General features: G+C 53.3%; 1 protein-coding gene across 2 annotated transcripts in view; it reads right to left on the reverse strand.

Annotated features, from left to right (window-relative positions):
* The window catches only part of OSBPL11 (oxysterol binding protein like 11), a 47,412-nt gene that overhangs the window by 16,795 nt on the left and 4,612 nt on the right, over positions 1-26,005 (reverse strand). The window contains exons 1-7 of one of the 2 annotated variants that reach the window (XM_056534883.1): positions 19,977-19,995; positions 15,281-15,349; positions 13,610-13,785; positions 13,008-13,087; positions 12,742-12,927; positions 5,412-5,613; positions 242-390 (exon numbers count right to left, since the gene is read on the reverse strand). In XM_056534883.1, the coding sequence (XP_056390858.1) occupies positions 242-390; positions 5,412-5,613; positions 12,742-12,927; positions 13,008-13,087; positions 13,610-13,785; positions 15,281-15,342 (855 nt within the window). In that variant the 5' untranslated portion in view covers positions 15,343-15,349; positions 19,977-19,995. Of the gene's footprint in view, positions 1-241; positions 391-5,411; positions 5,614-12,741; positions 12,928-13,007; positions 13,088-13,609; positions 13,786-15,280; positions 15,350-19,976; positions 19,996-26,005 lie in introns of those variants that run through there. The other variant, XM_056534882.1, reaches the window with a different exon arrangement.

The raw sequence follows: 26,005 nt of genomic DNA on the forward strand, positions 1-26,005 counted from the left end.
ACCAGTTGATTAATATAAAAATGTTTTCCAGGGGAGTAACCCTTTAAAAATGTATCCCCCCCTATCCAGAGGCGCCAGCCAGGAGATCACGGGGGTCCCAGTGGTCGGAGGCAGCTTAGAAAGCTGAATCCCACTTTTTGCCAGTGTTGTGGTTCCTACCATGATCCTGCAGCGTTCCCCCATAAGATACGGCAGGATACATAAAGACAGGGGGGGGTGTCATGGTGGAGGTGGCGCTTACCCGACATAACTCGCTGCTCTCTGGCTCCCCCTGTGTCTCGATCAGCAGCTCCTGCTCCTTACACTCCTCGGCTGGGAAGCGGGGTGCCTCTCCATTCTCCAGGTGCTCGGACAGGAGGCTCTTTGGTTCCAACCAGTTTATCGTCACCCCTGTGGGAAAAGGAATTTTGCACTTTGAGCTGCTCATAATCCAGGCCGGGCACAGAGACTGGAGAAATCCTACATTGTGATATGATCAGGTGACTGTGCCCTAATAATCCGGAGGGAGAGCGGGAGAACGTCTTCTCCTGGCAACTATATGTGATCTGTGGCTCAGCAACTTGTACGAGACAATGCGCCCCCCCCCCTCTGCATGAGATTACCTGTCCTGATAGAGGGAACCTGACACTCACAGGTAAAGTGACACCGGAGAGGAGCGGAAACACTCGCTGGAAAGTTGTTCTTCACGGCTCCAGCAGATGGACAAGAGCCCAAGACTGCGGTCAATGTCAGGGACAGAGCCAGACTGAGAAGCATTACATGGAGAGAGGACAGAGCCGGGCACAGGGGTAGAGAGGACAAAGCCGGGCACAGGGGTAGAGGGGGCACAGCCGGGCACAGCACTCAGGGGTAGAGGGGGCACAGCCGGGCACATCGCTCAGGGGTAGAGAGGGCACAGATGGGCACAGCGCTCAGGGGTAGAGAGGGCACAGCGCTCAGGGGTAGAGGGCACAGCGCTCAGGGGTAGAGGGCACAGCGCTCAGGGGTAGAGGGCACAGATGGGCACAGCGCTCAGGGGTAGAGGGGGCATAGATGGGCACAGCGCTCAGGGGTAGAGAGGGCACAGCGCTCAGGGGTAGAGGGGGCACAGCCGGGCACAGCGCTCAGGGGTAGAGGGGGCACAGCCGGGCACATCGCTCAGGGGTAGAGAGGGCACAGCGCTCAGGGGTAGAGGGGGCACAGATGGGCACAGCGCTCAGGGGTAGAGAGGGCACAGTGCTCAGGGGTAGAGGGGGCACAGCCGGGCACAGCACTCAGGGGTAGAGGGGGCACAGCCGGGCACATCGCTCAGGGGTACAGGGGGCACAGCGCTCAAGGGTAGAGGGGGCACAGCCGGGCACATCGCCAGGGGTAGAGAGGGCACAGATAGGCACAGCGCTCAGGGGTAGAGAGGGCACAGTGCTCAGGGGTAGAGGGGGCACAGCACTCAGGGGTAGAGGGGGCACAGCCGGGCACATCGCTCAGGGGTACAGGGAGCACAGCGCTCAGGGGTAGAGGGGGAACAGCCGGGCACATCGCCAGGGGTAGAGGGGGCACAGCCGGGCACAGCGCTCAGGGGTAGAGGGGGCACAGCCGGGCACATCGCTCAGGGGTAGAGGGGGCACAGCCGGGCACATCGCTCAGGGGTACAGGGGGCACAGCACTCAGGGGTAGAGGGGGCACAGCCGGGCACAGCGCTCAGGGGTAGAGGGGGCACAGCCGGGCACATCGCTCAGGGGTACAGGGGGCACAGCGCTCAGGGGTAGAGGGAACACAGATGGGCACATCGCTCAGGGGTAGAGGAGACACAGATGGGCACATCGCTCAGGGGGAGAGGGGGCACAGCCGGGCACATCGCTCAGGGGTAGAGGGGGCACAGATGGGCACATCGCTCAGGGGTAGAGGGGACACAGATGGGCACATCGCTCAGGGGACACAGATGGGCACATCGCTCAGGGGTAGAGGGGACACAGATGGGCACAGCACTCAGGGGACACAGATGGGCACATCGCTCAGGGGTAGAGGGTGCACAGTGCTCAGGGGTAGAGGGGACACGGATGGGCACAGCGCTCAGGGGACACAGATGGGCACATCGCTCAGGGGTAGAGAGGGCACAGTTGGGCACATCGCTCAGGGGTAGAGGGGACACAGATGGGCACATCGCTCAGGGGTAGAGAGGGCACAGTTGGGCACATCGCTCAGGGGTAGAGGGGGCACAGATGGGCACATCGCTCAGGGGTAGAGGGGGCACAGCCGGGCACATCGCTCAGGGGTAGAGGGGGCACAGCCGGGCACAGCGCTCAGGGGTAGAGGGAACACAGATGGGCACATCGCTCAGGGGTAGAGGGAACACAGATGGGCACATCGCTCAGGGGGAGAGGGGGCACAGATGGGCACATCGCTCAGGGGGAGAGGGGGCACAGTCGGGCACATCGCTCAGGGGGAGTGGGGGCACAGCCGGGCACATCGCTCAGGGGTAGAGGGGGCACAGATGGGCACATCGCTCAGGGGTAGAGGGGGCACAGATGGGCACAGCGCTCAGGGGTAGAGGGAGCACAGATGGGCACAGCGCTCAGGGGTAGAGGGGGCACAGATTGGCACAGCGCTCAGGGGTAGAGAGGACACAGATGGGCACATCGCTCAGGGGTAGAGGGGGCACAGCCGGGCACATCGCTCAGGGGTAGAGAGGACACAGTTGGGCACAGCGCTCAGGGGTAGAGGGGACACAGTTGGGCACAGCGCTCAGGGGTAGAGTGGACACAGTTGGGCACAGCGCTCAGGGGTAGAGGGGACACAGATGGGCACATCGCTCAGAGGTAGAGGGGACACAGATGGGCACATCGCTCAGAGGTAGAGGGGACACAGATGGGCACAGCGCTCAGAGGTAGAGGGGGACACAGCTGGGCACATCGCTCAGGGGTAGAGTGGACACAGTTGGGCACAGCGCTCAGGGGTAGAGGGGACACAGATGGGCACATCGCTCAGAGGTAGAGGGGACACAGATGGGCACATCGCTCAGAGGTAGAGGGGACACAGATGGGCACAGCGCTCAGAGGTAGAGGGGGACACAGCTGGGCACATCGCTCAGAGGTAGAGGGGACACAGATGGGCACAGCGCTCAGAGGTAGAGGGGACACAGATGGGCACATCGCTCAGGGGTAGAGAGGACACAGATGGGCACATCGCTCAGGGGTAGAGGGGGCACAGCGCTCAGGGGTAGAGGGAACACAGATGGGCACATCGCTCAGGGGGAGAGGGGGCACAGATGGGCACAGCACTCAGGGGTAGAGAGGACACAGATGGGCACATCGCTCAGGGGTAGAGAGGACACAGATGGGCACATCGCTCAGGGGTAGAGGGGGCCCAGATGGGCACATCGCTCAGGGGTAGAGAGGACACAGATGGGCACATCGCTCAGGGGTAGAGGGGACTGGCCAGAGTGCTCCTAAACTTCATTAAAGGTGTGATACACGCCACCTTCTATACAGGGGTTGGCATCACTCTTGGACTGAAGTGGGCACAAGGGTCAGGACCACAGATGGAGACACAGGTCCCATCGACCTCCCCCTTGTGATATCAGGGTGAGGGGTCCAGAGTGTTTCACCTGTGGCCTTGACCTGTTTTTACCCTGAGCTCCGGTTACAGTCAGGCGGCTGCGAGCTCCCAGGATAAATTATTCACGTCTCATTCTTATGTTTGAGGCCTCGGAGCTGCAGACGCTCCTGTTAACAATTCATGATGGAGCTCAGCGCAAAATATCCGCAGAAAATCATTATTAATCAGTGTCCAGCAGCGGCTTATGAGACGAGGGGCTTTAATGCCACAATGGACATAATCTGGGGTCCGTGCATCCCAATGTAGGTTATATCATTAGAATTACGGTATGAAGGGATATGTATGATCCACCTAGTGTCACCATTTACCGGGCCATATACATAAGTCAACCCACAGGCAGCAATGCATGCTGGGATCAGCACAGAAGAAAGTGAACATTGCCAATTCCGCTTCTCTCATCAGAAGGAAAAAGAATCAGGCGGTTACAGCTAAGGATGACCCGATACAAGTTTTTTTAAGAACGAGTACGAGAACCAAGCCGGCTGCCGGGACTGGAGCTAACAGAGGAAATTACTGAAGATCCCGCCACAGAACGGGACAAGGTAAGTACCATTGTCATCAGTGTCACCTGTACTACCTGCCGATACCGATAAGTTAGTGCAGGCGACACTGGTGACAGATTTCCTTTAGGTACTCGCCGATACCAATTACCGATACTTTTTTCCATGTCACGTGACAGGGTTTTTTTTTTTAATGGGAAAAGGGGGTGTCTTTTTTGTTTTTATTAGAGGAAGGGCTTTTAAAAGTGCGGTAGAAGGGGGGGGGGGTGTGATTCAAACTTATTAGGGGGGAGGGGTGATTCAAACTTATTAGGGAAGGGGTTAATTCACATTTATTATTTATTAAAAAAAAAAAAATTCTTAACACTATTAATTTTATTTTTTTACTTTTTTAGTCACCATAGGGCACTAATACATGAACTATGCAGATTGCATACACTGATCAATGGTATGCCATAGCATAGCATTGATCAGTGTTATCGGCGCTCCTTTACTACTGCCTGCCATGGCTAGCAATAGTAAAGGAGCGACTATTGGATGGCACAAAGCAGGGTATGGGACCTCCGTCCGTCCTCTCAGCTGATTGGGACACCGTGATTTCACCGCGGCTATCCCGATCAGAATCCCTGAGCTTACCAGCAGTTAACTTCAGGACTTTTAGACGCCACGATCAACTATGATCGTGGCATCTAAAAGGTTAATGCCAGACATCACCGCAATCTGTGATGTTAGGCATTAGCCACAGGCCCCGGCTATGACGCGCGCTCAGCTGCTGGGCACGCTGCATAGTTCGGCACCTCTGTGATACCTGATGGGGGTCCCGCTGGCGAGTATTGGATTGGGTATCAGGGACATTTGCAGGAGTACAAGTACTCGTGCAAATGTCCAGTTCGGTCCCGTTACGGATACCAGTATTGGTATCTGGACATCCCTAGTTACAGCCTAATCTGTGTTCTTCCCCAAAAAGCAGCGATATGAGGCGACCATCAGCCATAATTCAGCAGGATCCACGTACAGCAATCATATCTATAGCCAGCATGGCACCTCCCTTAAAGGGGTATTACAGCCATAGACATCTTATCTCCTATCCAAAGGATAGGGTATAAGATGTCTGATTATGGGGGCTCCCCCCTCGTGAGGTCACGCCACACCCCCTCCATTCATGTCTATGGGAGGGGGCGTGACGGTGGTCACGCCCCCTCCCATAGACAAGAATGGAGGGGGTGTGGTGTGATGTCACGTCTCCAGGGGATAAAATGTCTATGGCTGGAATATCCCTTTAAGGGTGTGCGGCGATGGTGGAAGGGGGTTACTCACCAGGGGGCAGGCTGTTCTTCTGTAACGCTGTGTGCTGCTGGTACAACATGTGGAAACAATCATTCAGGCAGTTCATGGTCGCCATAGATGTGGCCTTCAGCATGAGCAGGTCCTGGTCCAGGGAGCTGAAGTGACCGCTGGATGGGAGGCCTTCTATGCTGCGCATTAGGTCCCTCTGCTGAGTCTCCGCCCGCGTCATCATCTTAAGACACAGAAGAGAACATATCAGAAAATAGATACAGAAGTATTCAAGGGGTTATCCCAGTCCAAAGTTATCCCCTATCCATAGGAATAGAGGTGACATCTCCCATAGAAAAAAACGGAGCACCCCGAGCACGCTCAGCCAGGGCGCCATTTATTTTCTATGGGGCAGAATGTTCTAAAGCCCCATAGAGACTGGAGCCCTGTCTGAGCATGCTCAGTGCACTCACCTCCGTTTTTTAAATCTGCGGACGTCTCAGCAGACAGTCCCCACTGCTGTATACATACAATGCTTACAATTTAGAAAGTTTTCAGACCCATAAACGTTTTTTTCACATTTTATTATGTTGCTCCTTTTGTTAATTAAAGTTTTCTCACATCATGAAGCATTTTAGGATTTATATAAACATAAGTATTCAGACCCTCACTTGTGGTAAATTCATCTGATTGGACAGAATTTGGGAAGATACATCCCTGTCTATATAAGGGCTCACAGCTGACAATGTATATCAGAGCAAACGCCAGGGGATGAGGGGGAAAGAACTGCCTGGAGAGGTCAGAGATCTGGAGATGGGGACAAAAACATCAATGCTGAACTGAAATTTCCCAAGAGCTCAGTGGCCTCCATAATTCTTACATGGAAGAAGAAGGAAAAACCCACCACACAAGGTGATCGGGGAGAAGGGCCCTTAGTAAGAGAAGAGACCAAGAACACAATGGGCACTATGGATGAGCCCCAAAGATCCTGTGTGCAGATGGGAGAAACTTCCAGAAGGTCCAGAACCATCACTGCGGCCTCCACAGTCTGGGCTTTATGGTAGAAAGAAACCTCCTCAGTAATAACACATGGAAGTCAACAGGTACTGCCCATCACCTGCCCAATACCATCCCTACAGTGATCATGGTGGGCACAGCATAATGTATAGAGGAAACCAGGCACTGCCCATCACCTGCCCAATACCATCCCTACAGTGATTATGGTGGGGGCAGCATCATGTCTGGAGGAAACCAGGCACTGCCCATCACCTGCCCAATACCATCCCTACAGTGATCATGGTGGGGGCAGCATCATGTCTGGAGGAGACCAGGCACTGCCCATCACCTGCCCAATACCATCCCTACAGTGATCATGGTGGGGGCAGCATCATGTCTGGAGGAAACCAGGCACTGCCCATCACCTGCCCAATACCATCCCTACAGTGATCATGGTGGGGGCAGCATCATGTCTGGGGGAAACCAGGTACTGCCCATCACCTGCCCAATACCATCCCTACAGTGATCATGGTGGGGGCAGCATCATGTCTGGGGGAAACCAGGCACTGCCCATCACCTGCCCAATACCATCTCTACAGTGATCATGGTGGGGGCAGCATCATGTCTGGAGGAAACCAGGCACTGCCCATCACCTGCCCAATACCATCCCTACAGTGATCATGGTGGGGGCAGCATCATGTATAGAGGAAACCAGGCACTGCCCATAACCTGCCCAATACCATCCCTACAGTGATCATGGTGGGGGCAGCATCATGTCTGGGGGAAACCAGGCACTGCCCATCACCTGCCCAATACCATCCCTACAGTGATCATGGTGGGGGCAGCATCATGTCTGGGGGAAACCAGGTACTGCCCATCACCTGCCCAATACCATCCCTACAGTGATCATGGTGGGGGCAGCATCATGTCTGGGGGAAACCAGGCACTGCCCATCACCTGCCCAATACCATCTCTACAGTGATCATGGTGGGGGCAGCATCATGTCTGGAGGAAACCAGGCACTGCCCATCACCTGCCCAATACCATCCCTACAGTGATCATGGTGGGGGCAGCATCATGTATAGAGGAAACCAGGCACTGCCCATCACCTGCCCAATACCATCCCTACAGTGATCATGGTGGGGGCAGCATCATGTCTGGAGGAAACCAGGCACTGCCCATAACCTGCCCAATACCATCCCTACAGTGATCATGGTGGGGGCAGCATCATGTCTGGGGGAAACCAGGCACTGCCCATCACCTGCCCAATACCATCCCTACAGTGATCATGGTGGGGGAAGCATCATGTCTGGGGGCAACCAGGCACTGCCCAATACCTGCCCAATACCATCCCTACAGTGATCATGGTGGGGGCAGCATTCTGTCTGGAGGAAACCAGGCACTGCCCATCACCTGCCCAATACCATCCCTACAGTGATCATGGTGGGGGCAGCATCATGTCTGGAGGAAACCAGGCACTGCCCATCACCTGCCCAATACCATCCCTACAGTGATCATGGTGGGGGCAGCATCATATCTGTGGGAAACCAGGTACTGCCCATCACCTGCCCAATACCATCCCTACAGTGATCATGGTGGGGGCAGCATCATGTCTGGAGGAAACCAGGCACTGCCCATCACCTGCCCAATACCATCCCTACAGTGATCATGGTGGGGGCAGCATCATGTCTGGAGGAAACCAGGCACTGCCCATCACCTGCCCAATACCATCCCTACAGTGATCATGGTGGGGGCAGCATCATGTCTGGAGGAAACCAGGCACTGCCATCACCTGCCCAATACCATCCCTATAGTGATCATGGTGAGGGCAGCATCATGTCTGGGGGAAACCAGGTACTGCCCATCACCTGCCCAATACCATCCCTACAGTGATCATGGTGGGGGCAGCATCATGTCTGGAGGAAACCAGGCACTGCCATCACCTGCCCAATACCATCCCTATAGTGATCATGGTGGGGGCAGCATCATGTCTGGAGGAAACCAGGCACTGCCCATCACCTGCCCAATACCATCCCTACAAGGATCATGGTGGGGGCAGCATCATGTCTGGGGGAAACCAGGTACTGCCCATCACCTGCCCAATACCATCCCTACAGTGATCATGGTGGGGGCAGCATCATGTCTGGGGGAAACCAGGTACTGCCCATCACCTGCCCAATACCATCCCTACAGTGATCATGGTGGGGGCAGCATCATGTCTGGAGGAAACCAGACACTGCCCATCACATGCCCAATACCATCCCTACAGTGATCATGGTGGGGGCAGCATCATGTCTGGGGGAAACCAGGCACTGCCCATCACCTGCCCAATACCATCCCTACAGTGATCATGGTGGGGGCAGCATCATGTCTGGAGGAAACCAGGTACTGCCCATCACCTGCCCAATACCATCCCTACAAGGATCATGGTGGGGGCAGCATCATGTCTGGGGGAAACCAGGTACTGCCCATCACCTGCCCAATACCATCCCTACAGTGATCATGGTGGGGGCAGCATCATGTCTGGAGGAAACCAGGCACTGCCCATCACCTGCCCAATACCATCCCTACAGTGATCATGGTGGGGGCAGCATCATGTCTGGAGGAAACCAGGCACTGCCCATCACCTGCCCAATACCATCCCTACAGTGATCATGGTGGGGGCAGCATCATGTCTGGAGGAAACCAGGTACTGCCCATCACCTGCCCAATACCATCCCTACAGTGATCATGGTGAGGGCAGCATCATGTCTGGAGGAAACCAGACACTGCCCATCACATGCCCAATACCATCTCTACAGTGATCATGGTGGGGGCAGCATCATGTCTGGAGGAAACCAGGCACTGCCCATCACCTGCCCAATACCATCCCTACAGTGATCATGGTGGGGGCAGCATCATGTCTGGGGGAAACCAGGCACTGCCCATCACCTGCCCAATACCATCCCTAAAGTGATCATGGTGGGGGCAGCATCATGTCTGGAGGAAACCAGGCACTGCCCATCACCTGCCCAATACCATCCCTACAAGGATCATGGTGGGGGCAGCATCATGTCTGGGGGAAACCAGGTACTGCCCATCACTTGCCCAATACCATCCCTACAGTGATCATGGTGGGGGCAGCATCATGTCTGGAGGAAACCAGACACTGCCCATCACATGCCCAATACCATCCCAACAGGGATCATGGTGGGGGCAGCATCATGTCTGGAGGAAACCAGGCACTGCCCATCACCTGCCCAATACCATCCCTACAGTGATCATGGTGGGGGCAGCATCATGTCTGGAGGAAACCAGGCACTGCCCATCACCTGCCCAATACCATCCCTACAGTGATCATGGTGGGGGCAGCATCATGTCTGGGGGAAACCAGGCACTGCCCATCACCTGCCCAATACCATCCCTACAGTGATCATGGTGGGGGCAGCATCATGTCTGGAGGAAACCAGGTACTGCCCATCACCTGCCCAATACCATCCCTACAGTGATCATGGTGGGGGCAGCATCATGTCTGGAGGAAACCAGGCACTGCCCATCACCTGCCCAATACCATCCCTACAAGGATCATGGTGGGGGCAGCATCATGTCTGGGGGAAACCAGGTACTGCCCATCACCTGCCCAATACCATCCCTACAGTGATCATGGTGGGGGCAGCATCATGTCTGGAGGAAACCAGACACTGCCCATCACATGCCCAATACCATCTCTACAGTGATCATGGTGGGGGCAGCATCATGTCTGGAGGAAACCAGGCACTGCCCATCACCTGCCCAATACCATCCCTACAGTGATCATGGTGGGGGCAGCATCATGTCTGGGGGAAACCAGGCACTGCCCATCACCTTCCCAATACCATCCCTACAGTGATCATGGTGGGGGCAGCATCATGTCTGGAGGAAACCAGGTACTGCCCATCACCTGCCCAATACCATCCCTACAGTGATCATGGTGGGGGCAGCATCATGTCTGGAGGAAACCAGGTACTGCCCATCACCTGCCCAATACCATCCCTACAGTGATCATGGTGGGGGCAGCATCATGTCTGGAGGAAACCAGACACTGCCCATCACCTGCCCAATACCATCTGTGGGGAAAGGGAGACTGGTCAGGGTTGAGGGAAAACTAAATGAAGGAAAGTACAGAAATATTCCAGAGTTCTGGACCTCAGACTGGGCTGATGTTTCACCTTCCAACAAGACAATGACCCTAAGTACACAGCCAGGACAAGACAGGAGCGGCTTAGGGACAACTCTGTGAATGTCCTTGAGTGGCCTGGACCCAATGGAACATCTCTGAAAAGACCTGAAAATGGCTTCCAGCACCGGGCCCCATTCAACCTGACAGAGAGGATCTGCAGAGAAGAATGGGAGAAAATCCCCAAATCCAGGGGTGTAAACCTTGTGGCCGCATCCCCAAGAAGACTGGAGGCCGGAATCACTGCCATAGGGGGTTTAACTTAGTCCCGAGTAAAGGGTATGAATACTTATGTCACTGCAAGATAATAGTTTTATCTTTTTCAATGAATTAGTAAAGATTTGTAACATTCTGTGATCACTGTCCTTATAGGGTATATAGGGCAGAATTCTTTTTATATTTAAGTTTTATTTTAGCACAGGAAGCAGCATAACTAAAGGTGAAAAAGGGGGGGGGCTTACAGCTACCTACATTTCTAGGTCAGTATGGGGGGTGTCTAGTTACAGGATCACTCTGCGCGTCCGCAGTGAATCGGTCCCATCACTTCTACATTACACATTTTCCGTGCACTTTGTAACGTAACCCTAAGACAAGATACTGTGACCGCAACTTTGGCGACAGAAAGTGAAGGTGTCCAGCGAGGTCTCAGCTGCCGCCGGTTACAGAAAGTGAAGGCGTCCAGCGAGGTCTCAGCTGCCGCCGGTTACAGAAAGTGAAGGTGTCCAGCGAGGTCTCAGCTGCCGCCGGTTACAGAAAATGAAGGTGTCCAGCGAGGTCTCAGCTGCTGCCTGTTACAGAAAGTGAAGGCGTCCAGCGAGGTCTCAGCTGCCGCCGGTTACAGAAAGTGAAGGTGTCCAGCGAGGTCTCAGCTGCCGCCGGTTACAGAAAGTGAAGGCGTCCAGCGAGGTCTCAGCTGCCGCCGGTTACAGAAAGTGAAGGTGTCCAGCGAGGTCTCAGCTGCCGCCGGTAACAGAAAGTGAAGGCGTCCAGCGAGGTCTCAGCTGCCGCCGGTTACAGAAAGTGAAGGTGTCCAGCGAGGTCTCAGCTGCCGCCTGTTACAGAAAGTGAAGGCGTCCAGCGAGGTCTCAGCTGCCGCCGGTTACAGAAAGTGAAGGTGTCCAGCGAGGTCTCAGCTGCCGCCGGTTACAGAAAGTGAAGGTATCCAGCGAGGTCTCAGCTGCCGCCGGTTACATCAGAATAAAGCTGCTGAACTCTTAATGACATCATCATCATGTGATTAAAAAGCTGCTGCCAGATCCCAGGACACACAACAATGAGCCCTCTCCCCCTGGTGAAGAGAACCTACAAGGATTTTAGGGGTTTTAATGTTGTTATATGCTGATTTTTTTTTTTTTTTATGCACAAATATCTTTGCCTTTGCAGGAGCTACCTGGCATTGAGTGCTCATGATGATTTGTGCATTACAAATAGTGAGGTTTTCCTACAGAAGATATAGCATATGAAAGGGATAGACCTAAAGGTCTGATCCAGCGTTTCCCAACCAGGGTGCCTCCAGCTGTTGCAAAACTACAACTCCCAGCAAGCCTGGATAGCCAAAGCCTGTCTAGGCATGCTGGGAGTTGTAGTTTTGCAACAGCTGTGCAGTGTTTCCAAACCAGGGCATACTGGGAGTTGTATTGGTCAGATCCAGTGTTTCCCAACCAGGGTGCCTCCAGCTGTTTCAAAACTACAACTCCCAGCATGCCTGGATAGCCAAAGCCTGTCTAGGCATGCTGGGAGTTGTAGTTTTGCAACAGCTGGAGGCACCCTGGTTGGGAAACACTGGATCAGACCTTTAGGTCTATCCCTTTTATATGCTATATCTTCTGTAGGAAAAACCTCACTATTTGTAATGCACACATCAGCATGAGCACTTAATGCCAGGTAGCTCCTGTCCAGGCATGCTGGGAGCTGTAGTTTTGCAACAGCTGTACAGTGTTTCCACACCAGGGTGCCTCCAGCTGTTGCAAAACTACAACTCCCACCATGCCCCGACAGACACTGGCTGTCCGGGCATGCTGGGAGTTGAAGTTTTGCAACAGCTGGAGGCACCCTGGTTGGGAAACAATGGTCTGATTGGTCAGGATCCCAGCAGACAGACCACCAAGAACCCTGAGTTGTCGGGTGCTCGGTCTGCAGCTGCTGTAGAGGACAAGGACCAGGAGTCGCTCTCCCACTCACCTCCCGCACTTCTCCCAGGTGATCCGGCTGTAACATCTGGGCTCTCCTGCCGCCTGGCAGCGCACGGTGGTGGCCAATGTTAAAGAACGATGAAGCACTTTGGCTGGGCCGACGCTGGGTGCCGGGAGAGCTGCCGCTGCCCTGAGAAGCCAGAGAGAAGCTACGAGACTTCAGAGGAGGATTGTTCTGCAGAGGAGAGAAGAACGTGTGTGAACAGAGCGTTCAGGTCACTGAGTCTCCAGCTATGACCCCTGACCCTGCCTCACCTTGCCAATGGCTTCCGTGTGGTGCTGTGTACAGATCTGTAGACGGCTCACCCAGTGCTGCCGCTCTTTGGTGTCTGAAGCTGATGGGGACATCATATGTGAGCGTACGGATATTTACTGACATGCAGAATATAGGATTACACGTATAGGGTTGGAGGATATACATTTATATATGAGTTAAAGTGGTACTCCAACTGGTGCTAGAAAGTCAAACAGATTTCTAAATTACTACTATTTAAAAATCTTAATCCTTCCAGCTGCTGTATTCTCCACAGGAAGTTGTGTAGTTCTTTCCATTCTGACCACAGTGCTCTCTGCTGCCACCTCTGTCCATGTCAGGAACTGTCCGGAGCAGGAGAGGTTTGCGATGGGGATTTGATGCTACTCTAGTTCCTGCCATGGACAGAGGTGTCAGCAGAGAGCACTGTGGTCAGACTGGAAAGAACTACACAACTTCTTCTGGAGCATACAGCAGCTGATAAGTCCTGGAAGGATTTCGATTTTTAAATAGAAGTCATTCACAAATCCGTATAACTTTCTGGCACCAGTTTATTTAAAAACTTTTTTTTTCCCCACTGGAGTTCCCCTTTAAGCCCACTCACCTCTCAGTTTGTAAAGTTCTCCACTAGCAGCATTGACTGTAAATGTGTGGGAGTCTTCATCACTGGGGGAGATGACGGCCCCGGCCAGCTGCACCGTGCCCCTCGGCTTCTGGTTCTTCGACTGCTCATTTACGAAATATTCCAATAGCCCCGCTTCATTGTTCAAGACGAAAAATCTAGAGGAGAGAACACAGTAAAAAGATTAAAACAGAAACACTGGTGTTCTACAGCGCCGCCTGATGGTGGAATGGATTCAGTGCGCGTGAATTCTCATGGGATCCAGGAAGTTGTTGGAGTTGGCACTTTAATTTCCCGCACTGTGCAGTCTCATTAAAGGGGTACTCCACTGGCCAGCATCAGTTCCAAACGCTGTGTGCATGCTGACGGGGGTTGGCCAAGCTCCTTCAATGCAAGTCTATGGGAGGGGGCGTGGCTGCTGCTGAGGTCGACGGTATGCCCCCTCCCCATACAGTTCTACGGGAGCGGCGGGGAGGAACGAACGCTGCCTCCCCGCCTCTTCCATAGAGATAAATTGAGGAGGTGTGTCTGCCGCATCGTCAGGCTGTGGCCTGCACGTCACCTGCACGGGAGTGCCACAGCAGAGGCGTGCCTCCGTGCAGGAGATCGCGGGTGTCCAAGCGGTCAGACCCCCCGCGATCAGACACTTATCCCCTATTCTGTGCATAGGGGATAAGTTGTTTTTTTGCTGCAGATGTCCTTTAAAAAGACTGCAGCATAAAAACAGAGAGGAGGGGGTTACAGAGCAGCCTGCAGTGATTGGATGAAGAGACCCTGCACAGCACAGCAGACTCAGGGAGGAAGTGAATGCATGGTGAGCATGGGATGACATGAGTGTTTGCCTTGGACACTCCCCTTCCTGAGCAGAGGATGTCAGAATGAGTAACCAGCAGAACAGAAGTATTTGTGAGCCAAATACAGAAGCGAGACACAAAGACATGAAAAGCATCTGCATGACCTAGTTAGGAACATATAGAAACTTTTTTTTTCTGCGATAGGTCATGTACTTTTTAAAGCCTCAACCACACTTGAAGAGTAAAAAACTAAATATTTCAGCTGCATTGTGTATTTGGGAATATTTTGGAGTATATCCTGCACCAAAGGCACATGGCTTGTTTATGCTGTACAAATGCAAACAGGTGTGCACCATCTCCAGCCCCAACACAACGTGCAAAATGGAGAGAATGTCCAGTCTGGAATGAGTTTTCAAAGAAGTTTAGAAAGATAACCTTCATTAATGTTCCATAAAAGCATGTAGTACAGCACTGGGCACTGGTTTCAGACCCGACGTGTTTCTGATGTAGACGTCAAGTCCTTACTCATGAGGGATGAGTAAGAACACAATGTCAGAAACACGTCAGGTCTCAACCCAGTGCCAAGTGCTGTACTACATTATGGATGGTTTTATAAAGGCTATCTTTTGAAACTCCTACAGGCTGGACATCCTCTCCGCTTTGCAAATTATGTTGTACATAACATCTGCAGGAATTTTTGGAACATTATGTGGATTTTTTTAACCTTAGAATGTTTTAGCTGTCGTGGGTTTTGTGCAGACATTTTGCCTATTATCCCATTCAATTAAATAGGAAAATCTTGATCAGAACCCGTAATGTTTATCTATTTTCAGTGCTACCCATTCCCCTCCTCACCTACCTGAACTGCCAGCCGGTGACCAGGTTGGTGTACTTCATCAGATACCCGCAGATATTTTCCATGTGGTCGCTGGGGGAGAGAACAGAGGAGACGAGAGTTACAGCTACCAACATAAACGCCCTGAACCCCTCACTTCTGTAGGACGGATCAGTCACCCTATAGACTTATCATGCATCACAGCCCAGGGGTCAGAGGATAGGGGATAAGGGGTCAAAGGATAGGGGATAAGGGGTCAAAGGATAGGGGATAAGGGGTCAAAGGATAGGGGATAAGGGGTCAAAGGATAGGGGCGTCGGCGTCCTGCTGCACCCGGCATTTGTTTAGAGCTTCAGGTGCAGTGTCGGAGGCTCACGACGTCATGGCCACGCCCCGCTCATGAGGTCACGGCCACGCCCCCCCCTCAATGCAAGTCTATGTCTGGGGTGCTGCAGCCGAGATTGCGTGGGTCCCAGTGGTGGGACCCCCGCGATCAGACATCTTATCCCCTATCCTTTGGATAGGGAATAAGATGTCTAGGGACGGAGTACCCCTTTAAGGTGTGCAACCTTTAAGACAAAAAAAAAAGCAACTTGGACCAGTTTCCGAAGAAAAAAACAAACAAAACTGGGAGCCGCAAAACCCCCCTCCCCTCTGATGCCCTGGTTGGGATACACTGGCATACACACACAAAAGGGACTACAACTCCCAGCATGTGTCATTCAGGAGTCTTCAGTCTGTGGTATAACACCAGCATGCTGCCTCTGTAGTCTACTGGGAGTTGTAGTTCACCAACACCTCTATTGTATCTTAGTATTCTCCTGGGAGTTGTAGTTCATCAACACCTATATTGTATCAGTAGTCTCCTGGGATTTGTAGTTCACCAACACCTATATTGTATCTTAGTAGTCTCCTGGGGGTTGTAGTTCACCAACACCTCTATTGTATCAGTATTCTCCTGGGAGTTGTAGTTCACCAACACCTCTATTGTATCTTAGTATTCTCCTGGGAGTTGTAGTTCACCAACACCTCTATTGTATCAGTATTCTCCTGGGAGTTGTAGTTCACCAACACCTCTATTGTATCTTAGTATTCTCCTGGGAGTTGTAGTTCACCAACACCTCTATTGTATCAGTATTCTCCTGGGGGTTGTAGTTCACCAACACCTCTATTGTATCAGTAGTCTCCTGGGAGTTGTAGTTCACCAACACCTCTATTGTATCAGTATTCTCCTGGGAGTTGTAGTTCACCAACACCTCTATTGTATCAGTATTCTCCTGGGAGTTGTAGTTCACCGACACCTCTATTGTATCAGTAGTCTCCTGGGAGTTGTAGTTCATACACCAGTGTTTCCCAACCAGGGTGTCTACCGATGTTGCAAAACTAGGACTCCCAGCATTCCCTGGTTGGGAAACACTGTCATACACACACATAAGAGGGACTACAACTCCCAGCATGTGTCATTCAGCAGTCCCCGTCCCCCCATCATTCCCAGTATGATATTTACATACTGCCCGATATTCCCCAGCCCCTGCAGTGCAGTCTCCTCTCCCCTCACCCGCTCTGTGTTTCCCCTGTGCAAACATGAAACCTCCCCGTGAAGAATGAGGTCCTGTGTGTACAGAGCGGGGGAGGGAGGAGCTGTGTCCGTCCCCACTGTCTCCTTGTATTATGCAGAGCTGCGCTCTCGTGCTCTCCATCCTCTGAGGGGGCGTGGCTTAATTATCTGCAGACGTGCGGTGAAAAAAAATCAAACCCATGGCTCCGCCCTCGATCCTCCCCGCTGTAGCTTCGGAAAACTTGCCCCTCCCTTATTCACCTCACACCGGAGCCGCGGCAAAGGTGTAAAAGAGCCACATGTGGCCCCGGAGCCGCGGGTTGCCGACCCCTGACCTATACAGACCCCCCCTTGCCGCTATCTCAATGCCAGTTCCCTGCCGTGCTGCACTTTGTTGTATAAAAGGACCTTCCTGCCTAACCAATCAGTGACCGCAGTGGTGTCCCCGTCTTAGCGCTGATTGGCAAAGCAGAAAGGTCTTCTGTGAGATGGCTGTCACGCCCCCTCCCATAGACTTGCACTGAGGGGACGGGGCGTGATGTCACACGGGGGCGGAGTCAGGACGTCATGGACTTCCATTCTGGTGGTTGGGACCCAGACCCTCCAGCGCTTCCGGACCAGAAACAGGTGGGTGCCACATGCTATATTGCGGCGGGACCCCCGTGATCAGACATCTTATCCCCTATCCTTTGGATAGGGGATAAGATGTCTAGGGGTGGAGTACCCCTTTAAGGACGGACCCACTTTTTACCTTAATGACCAGGCTCTATTTTTTTTTATTTGACATGTATCTCTTTAAACGGTAATAACTTCAGAACGCTTTTTCTGATTGGAGCGATTCTGAGATAGTTTTTTTGTGACATATTGTACTTTATATAACTGGTGCATTTTTGTTGACACATGCAGCATTTTTTTGTGAAAAACTTCAAAATATTGTGAAAAACGGGAAAATTTCTGGCGTTTAAAATTTTTTTTTATGGTGTACACTGTGCGTTAAAAGTGATGTTCTATTTATTCTGTGGGTCGGTACGATTATGGCGATACCATTTTATCGCTTTCTATGTTCTTTTTCCTTTTCTGAGCAAAATTATTTTTCTGCCATTTATTTTCCAACAGCCGTAACTTTTTTATTTTTTATCCGACGACATTGAGTAAGGGCTTATTTTTTGCGGGATGAGCTGTAATTTTTATTGGTATCATTTTTGTGCTACATGCTACCTTTTGATCTTTTTTATTCCGCTATTTGTACCAAAATTGGCGAATTTTGCGCTTTTTTTATGTTTTTTTTAGGGCGTTCACCGTGCGGCATAATTTACATTATAATCTTATAGTACACATCATTACGGACGTGGCAATACCTATCATGTATATAATTTGTGTTTTTAATTTTTTTGGTGATAATACAGGGCTTTTATTGGGAAAGGGGCATTTTTTTTCTTTTTTTACACTTCATACTTTTATTAAAGAACTTTTTATTTTATTTTTTTACACTTTTTACAGGTTATGCTATGCTGCAATATACAGTGTGACCTGATGAGCTGCAGACACTACAGCCTCTGGCTGGATCTCACAGGCTTCCGTAGCAGCCGTCACGCCCCCTCCCATAGACTTGCATTGAGGGGGTGGGGCGTGATGTCATGAGGGGGCGGGGCTATGAAGTCACCAGCTCACGGATCCAGCGTTAGGAACAGTTTGTTCCAAGCGCTGAGCAGCGGAGTACCCCTTTAAGTTTTATCCCTCGTATACGATGGATGGAAGTATTTGTCAGTGGATGATAGGAGGAGAAGCCACCAAGTGGGAGATTTCGGAGCCTCCTGTATATAAAATCATTGAAAAACACAAATTTCGGCAACTTACTAATAGAATTTGTTTCCTTTTATCACCTTGAGGTCTCCGCTTGCTGCACGATTTGTTACAATTGTATTAACAACTCCGTGCACTGAACATAGCGCCGAATGACAATGATCCCCTCTGATCATATACGGGGCTGCACATCCACAGGGCGGGTACCCCTACAGATCTGGGGCGGACCCCTAAAGCAAAGACAGAAGAACCAGGACTCCACCGATACATTGTAACAACTTGTGTTAATGTTTCACATGTTTATGACCCCTGACCTCATTATATTATATTACACTATAGTTACTGACATATAACCAGCTCCCGGCTCCACAACTGATACAAACTTTCCACTGTGACCATCCGGAACATTCCGGAGAGATCTGCACATTCACTTCCCCATCACAAAGAGAGTCAAATATTAACCCTGTGATGGCCGAGCTCCAGGGGTCACACGTTATCGCTAAACTGTCCAAACTATGGCAAAGCAGACAACGACACTTTAGGACCTCACATGACTCCGCACTCTCCCCCTCACAAGGCTCCGCACTCTCCCCCTCACATGGCTCCGCACTCTCCCCCTCACATGGCTCCGCACTCTCCCCCTCACAAGGCTCCGCACTCTCCCCCTCACATGGCTCCGCACTCTCCCCCTCACATGGCTCCGCACTCTCCCCCTCACAAGGCTCCGCACTCTCCCCCTCACAAGGCTCCGCACTCTCCCCCTCACAAGGCTCCGCACTCTCCCCCTCACAAGGCTCCGCACTCTCCCCCTCACAAGGCTCCGCACTCTCCCCCTCACAAGGCTCCGCACTCTCCCCCTCACAAGGCTCCGCACTCTCCCCCTCACATGGCTCCGCACTCTCCCCCTCACATGGCTCCGCACTCTCCCCCTCACACGACTCCGCACTCTCCCCCTCACACGACTCCGCACTCTCCCCCTCACACGACTCCGCACTCTCCCCCTCACACGACTCCGCACTCTCCCCCTCACACGACTCCGCACTCTCCCCCTCACACGACTCCGCACTCTCCTCGCTCTTCAGATGACTCTGCTCTCTCCCCTCGTCATGATTCCGCAGTCTCCCCCCTCGCTCCTCACAGGACTCCGCACTCTCCCCCCTCGCTCCTCACATGACTCCGCACTCTCCCCCCTCGCTCCTCACATGACTCCGCACTCTCCCCCCTCGCTCCTCACATGACTCCGCACTCTCCCCCCTCACTTCTCACATGACTCCGCTCTCTCCCCTTGATCCTCACAAAATACTTCTCTCTTCAGATAACTCCGCTCTTTCCCATCACTCCTTACATGATTGCGCTCGCTTCTGAAATGACTCCGCTCTCTCCCCCGCTCCTCACGTGATTCTGTTCACTTCAGATAACTGCACTCTCTCCCCTGACTCCTCACATGACTCCACTCTGTTCCCCTCGCTACTCACATGACTTCTCCCTCCCCTTGCTCCATACATAACTCTGCTCTGTTCCCTTGTGCCTCACATGAATCCGTTCCCTTTAGATAACTCTGCTCTCTCTTCTCTCTCCTCATATGATTCTGCTCCCTCTACATGACTCTGCTCTCTCCCCTGGCTCCTCACATGACTCTGCTCTCTCCCCTGGCTCCTCACATGACTCTGCTCCCTCCCCTGGCTCCTCACATGACTCTGCTCCCTCCCCTGGCTCCTCACATGACTCTGCTCCCTCCCCTGGCTCCTCACATGACTCTGCTCCCTCCCCTGGCTCCTCACATGACTCTGCTCTCTCCCCTGGCTCCTCACATGACTCTGCTCCCTCCCCTGGCTCCTCACATGACTCTGCTCTCTCCCCTGGCTCCTCACATGACTCTGCTCTCTCCCCTGGCTCCTCACATGACTCTGCTCTCTCCCCTGGCTCCTCACATGACTCCGCACTCTTCCCTTGCTCCTCACATGACTCCTCTCTCGCGCCTCACATGACTCCTCTCTCTCCTCACATGACTCCTCTCTCTCCCCTCGCGCCTCACATGACTCCTCTCTCTCCTCACATGACTCCTCTCGCTCCTCACATGACTCCTCTCTCTCCTCTCGCTCCTCACATGACTCCTCTCTCTCCTCTCGCTCCTCACATGACTCCTCTCGCTCCTCACATGACTCCTCTCGCTCCTCACATGACTCCTCTCGCTCCTCACATGACTCCTCTCGCTCCTCACATGACTCCTCTCGCTCCTCACATGACTTCTCTCTCCTCACATGACTTCTCTCTCCTCACATGACTTCTCTCTCCTCACATGACTCCTCTCTCTCTCTCCTCACATGACTCCTCTCTCTCTCTCTCCTCACATGACTCCTCTCTCTCTCTCTCCTCACATGACTCCTCTCTCTCTCTCCTCACATGACTCCTCTCTCTCTCTCTCCTCACATGACTCCTCTCTCTCTCTCCTCACATGACTCCTCTCTCTCTCTCTCCTCACATGACTCCTCTCTCTCTCTCCTCACATGACTCCTCTCTCTCTCTCCTCACATGACTCCTCTCTCTCTCTCCTCACATGACTCCTCTCTCTCTCTCCTCACATGACTCCTCTCTCTCTCTCCTCACATGACTCCTCTCTCTCTCTCCTCACATGACTCCTCTCTCTCTCTCCTCACATGACTCCTCTCTCTCTCTCCTCACATGACTCCTCTCTCTCTCTCCTCACATGACTCCTCTCTCTCTCTCCTCACATGACTCCTCTCTCTCTCTCCTCACATGACTCCTCTCTCTCTCTCCTCACATGACTCCTCTCTCTCTCTCCTCACATGACTCCTCTCTCTCTCTCCTCACATGACTCCTCTCTCTCTCTCCTCACATGACTCCTCTCTCTCTCTCCTCACATGACTCCTCTCTCTCTCTCCTCACATGACTCCTCTCTCTCTCTCCTCACATGACTCCTCTCTCTCTCTCCTCACACGACTCCGCACTCTCTCTCCTCACACGACTCCGCACTCTCCCCTCACACGACTCCGCACTCTCCCCCTCACACGACTCCGCACTCTCCCCCTCACACGACTCCGCACTCTCCCCTCACACGACTCCGCACTCTCCTCGCTCTTCAGATGACTCTGCTCTCTCCCCTCGTCATGATTCCGCAGTCTCCCCCCTCGCTCCTCACAGGACTCCGCACTCTCCCCCCTCGCTCCTCACATGACTCCGCACTCTCCCCCCTCGCTCCTCACATGACTCCGCACTCTCCCCCCTCGCTCCTCACATGACTCCGCACTCTCCCCCTCGCTCCTCACATGACTCCGCACTCTCCCCCTCGCTCCTCACATGACTCCGCACTCTCCCCCCTCGCTCCTCACATGACTCCGCACTCTCCCCCCTCGCTCCTCACATGACTCCGCACTCTCCCCCCTCACTTCTCACATGACTCCGCTCTCTCCCCTTGATCCTCACATAATACTTCTCTCTTCAGATAACTCCGCTCTTTCCCATCACTCCTTACATGATTGCGCTCGCTTCTGAAATGACTCCGCTCTCTCCCCCGCTCCTCACGTGATTCTGTTCACTTCAGATAACTGCACTCTCTCCCCTGACTCCTCACATGACTCCACTCTGTTCCCCTCGCTACTCACATGACTTCTCCCTCCCCTTGCTCCATACATAACTCTGCTCTGTTCCCTTGTGCCTCACATGAATCCGTTCCCTTTAGATAACTCTGCTCTCTCTTCTCTCTCCTCATATGATTCTGCTCCCTCTACATGACTCTGCTCTCTCCCCTGGCTCCTCACATGACTCTGCTCTCTCCCCTGGCTCCTCACATGACTCTGCTCCCTCCCCTGGCTCCTCACATGACTCTGCTCCCTCCCCTGGCTCCTCACATGACTCTGCTCCCTCCCCTGGCTCCTCACATGACTCTGCTCCCTCCCCTGGCTCCTCACATGACTCTGCTCTCTCCCCTGGCTCCTCACATGACTCTGCTCCCTCCCCTGGCTCCTCACATGACTCTGCTCTCTCCCCTGGCTCCTCACATGACTCTGCTCTCTCCCCTGGCTCCTCACATGACTCTGCTCTCTCCCCTGGCTCCTCACATGACTCCGCACTCTTCCCTTGCTCCTCACATGACTCCTCTCTCGCGCCTCACATGACTCCTCTCTCTCCTCACATGACTCCTCTCTCTCCCCTCGCGCCTCACATGACTCCTCTCTCTCCTCACATGACTCCTCTCGCTCCTCACATGACTCCTCTCTCTCCTCTCGCTCCTCACATGACTCCTCTCTCTCCTCTCGCTCCTCACATGACTCCTCTCGCTCCTCACATGACTCCTCTCGCTCCTCACATGACTCCTCTCGCTCCTCACATGACTCCTCTCGCTCCTCACATGACTCCTCTCGCTCCTCACATGACTTCTCTCTCCTCACATGACTTCTCTCTCCTCACATGACTCCTCTCTCTCTCTCCTCACATGACTCCTCTCTCTCTCTCTCCTCACATGACTCCTCTCTCTCTCTCTCCTCACATGACTCCTCTCTCTCTCTCCTCACATGACTCCTCTCTCTCTCTCTCCTCACATGACTCCTCTCTCTCTCTCTCCTCACATGACTCCTCTCTCTCTCTCCTCACATGACTCCTCTCTCTCTCTCTCCTCACATGACTCCTCTCTCTCTCTCCTCACATGACTCCTCTCTCTCTCTCCTCACATGACTCCTCTCTCTCTCTCCTCACATGACTCCTCTCTCTCTCTCCTCACATGACTCCTCTCTCTCTCTCCTCACATGACTCCTCTCTCTCTCTCCTCACATGACTCCTCTCTCTCTCTCCTCACATGACTCCTCTCTCTCTCTCCTCACATGACTCCTCTCTCTCTCTCCTCACATGACTCCTCTCTCTCTCTCCTCACATGACTCCTCTCTCTCTCTCCTCACATGACTCCTCTCTCTCTCTCCTCACATGACTCCTCTCTCTCTCTCCTCACATGACTCCTCTCTCTCTCTCCTCACATGACTCCTCTCTCTCTCTCCTCACATGACTCCTCTCTCTCTCTCCTCACATGACTCCTCTCTCTCTCTCCTCACATGACTCCTCTCTCTCTCTCCTCACATGACTCCTCTCTCTCTCTCCTCACACGACTCCGCACTCTCTCTCCTCACACGACTCCGCACTCTCCCCTCACACGACTCCGCACTCTCCCCCTCACACGACTCCGCACTCTCCCCCTCACACGACTCCGCACTCTCCCCTCACACGACTCCGCACTCTCCTCGCTCTTCAGATGACTCTGCTCTCTCCCCTCGTCATGATTCCGCAGTCTCCCCCCTCGCTCCTCACAGGACTCCGCACTCTCCCCCCTCGCTCCTCACATGACTCCGCACTCTCCCCCCTCGCTCCTCACATGACTCCGCACTCTCCCCCCTCGCTCCTCACATGACTCCGCACTCTCCCCCTCGCTCCTCACATGACTCCGCACTCTCCCCCTCGCTCCTCACATGACTCCGCACTCTCCCCCCTCGCTCCTCACATGACTCCGCACTCTCCCCCCTCGCTCCTCACATGACTCCGCACTCTCCCCCCTCACTTCTCACATGACTCCGCTCTCTCCCCTTGATCCTCACATAATACTTCTCTCTTCAGATAACTCCGCTCTTTCCCATCACTCCTTACATGATTGCGCTCGCTTCTGAAATTACTCCGCTCTCTCCCCCGCTCCTCACGTGATTCTGTTCACTTCAGATAACTGCACTCTCTTCCCCTGACTCCTCACATGACTCCACTCTGTTCCCCTCGCTACTCATATGACTTCTCCCTCCCCTTGCTCCATACATAACTCTGCTCTGTTCCCTTGTGCCTCACATGATTCTACTCCCTCTACATGACTCTGCTCTCTCCCCTGGCTCCTCACATGACTCTGCTCCCTCCCCTGGCTCCTCACATGACTCTGCTCCCTCCCCTGGCTCCTCACATGACTCTGCTCCCTCCCCTGGCTCCTCACATGACTCTGCTCTCTCCCCTGGCTCCTCACATGACTCTGCTCCCTCCCCTGGCTCCTCACATGACTCTGCTCTCTCCCCTGGCTCCTCACATGACTCTGCTCTCTCCCCTGGCTCCTCACATGACTCTGCTCTCTCCCCTGGCTCCTCACATGACTCTGCACTCTTCCCTTGCTCCTCACATGACTCCTCTCTCGCTCCTCACATGACTCCTCTCTCGCGCCTCACATGACTCCTCTCTCTCCTCACATGACTCCTCTCTCTCCCCTCGCGCCTCACATGACTCCTCTCTCTCCTCTCGCTCCTCACATGACTCCTCTCGCTCCTCACATGACTCCTCTCTCTCCTCACATGACTCCTCTCGCTCCTCACATGACTCCTCTCTCTCCTCACATGACTCCTCTCGCTCCTCACATGACTCCTCTCGCTCCTCACATGACTCCTCTCGCTCCTCACATGACTCCTCTCGCTCCTCACATGACTCCTCTCGCTCCTCACATGACTCCTCTCTCTCCCCTCGCGCCTCACATGACTCTTCTCTCTCCCCTCGCGCCTCACATGACTCTTCTCTCTCCCCTCGCTCCTCACATGACTTCTCTCTCCTCACATGACTCCTCTCTCTCTCTCCTCACATGACTCCTCTCTCTCTCTCCTCACATGACTCCTCTCTCTCTCTCCTCACATGACTCCTCTCTCTCTCTCCTCACATGACTCCTCTCTCTCTCCTCACATGACTCCTCTCTCTCTCTCCTCACATGACTCCTCTCTCTCTCCCCTCACATGACTCCTCTCTCTCTCCCCTCACATGACTCCTCTCTCTCTCCCCTCACATGACTCCTCTCTCTCTCCCCTCACATGACTCCTCTCTCTCTCCCCTCACATGACTCCTCTCTCTCTCTCCTCACATGACTCCTCTCTCTCTCTCCTCACATGACTCCTCTCTCTCCTCACATGACTCCTCTCTCTCCTCACATGACTCCTCTCTCTCCTCACATGACTCCTCTCTCTCCTCACATGACTCCTCTCTCTCCTCACATGACTCCTCTCTCTCCTCACATGACTCCTCTCTCTCCTCACATGACTTCTCTCTCCTCTCTCTCCTCACATGACTCTTCTCTCTCTCTCCTCACATGACTCCTCTCTCTCCTCACATGACTCCTCTCTCCTCACATGACTCCTCTCTCCTCACATGACTCCTCTCTCTCCTCACATGACTCCTCTCTCTCCTCACATGACTCCTCTCTCTCCTCACATGACTCCTCTCTCTCCTCACATGACTCCTCTCTCTCCTCACATGACTCCTCTCTCTCCTCACATGACTCCTCTCTCTCCTCACATGACTCCTCTCTCTCCTCACATGACTCCTCTCTCTCTCTCCTCACATGACTCCTCTCTCTCTCTCCTCACATGACT

Source organism: Hyla sarda, chromosome 8, assembly GCF_029499605.1.
Source record: "Hyla sarda isolate aHylSar1 chromosome 8, aHylSar1.hap1, whole genome shotgun sequence".
Classification (NCBI taxonomy): domain Eukaryota; kingdom Metazoa; phylum Chordata; class Amphibia; order Anura; family Hylidae; genus Hyla; species Hyla sarda.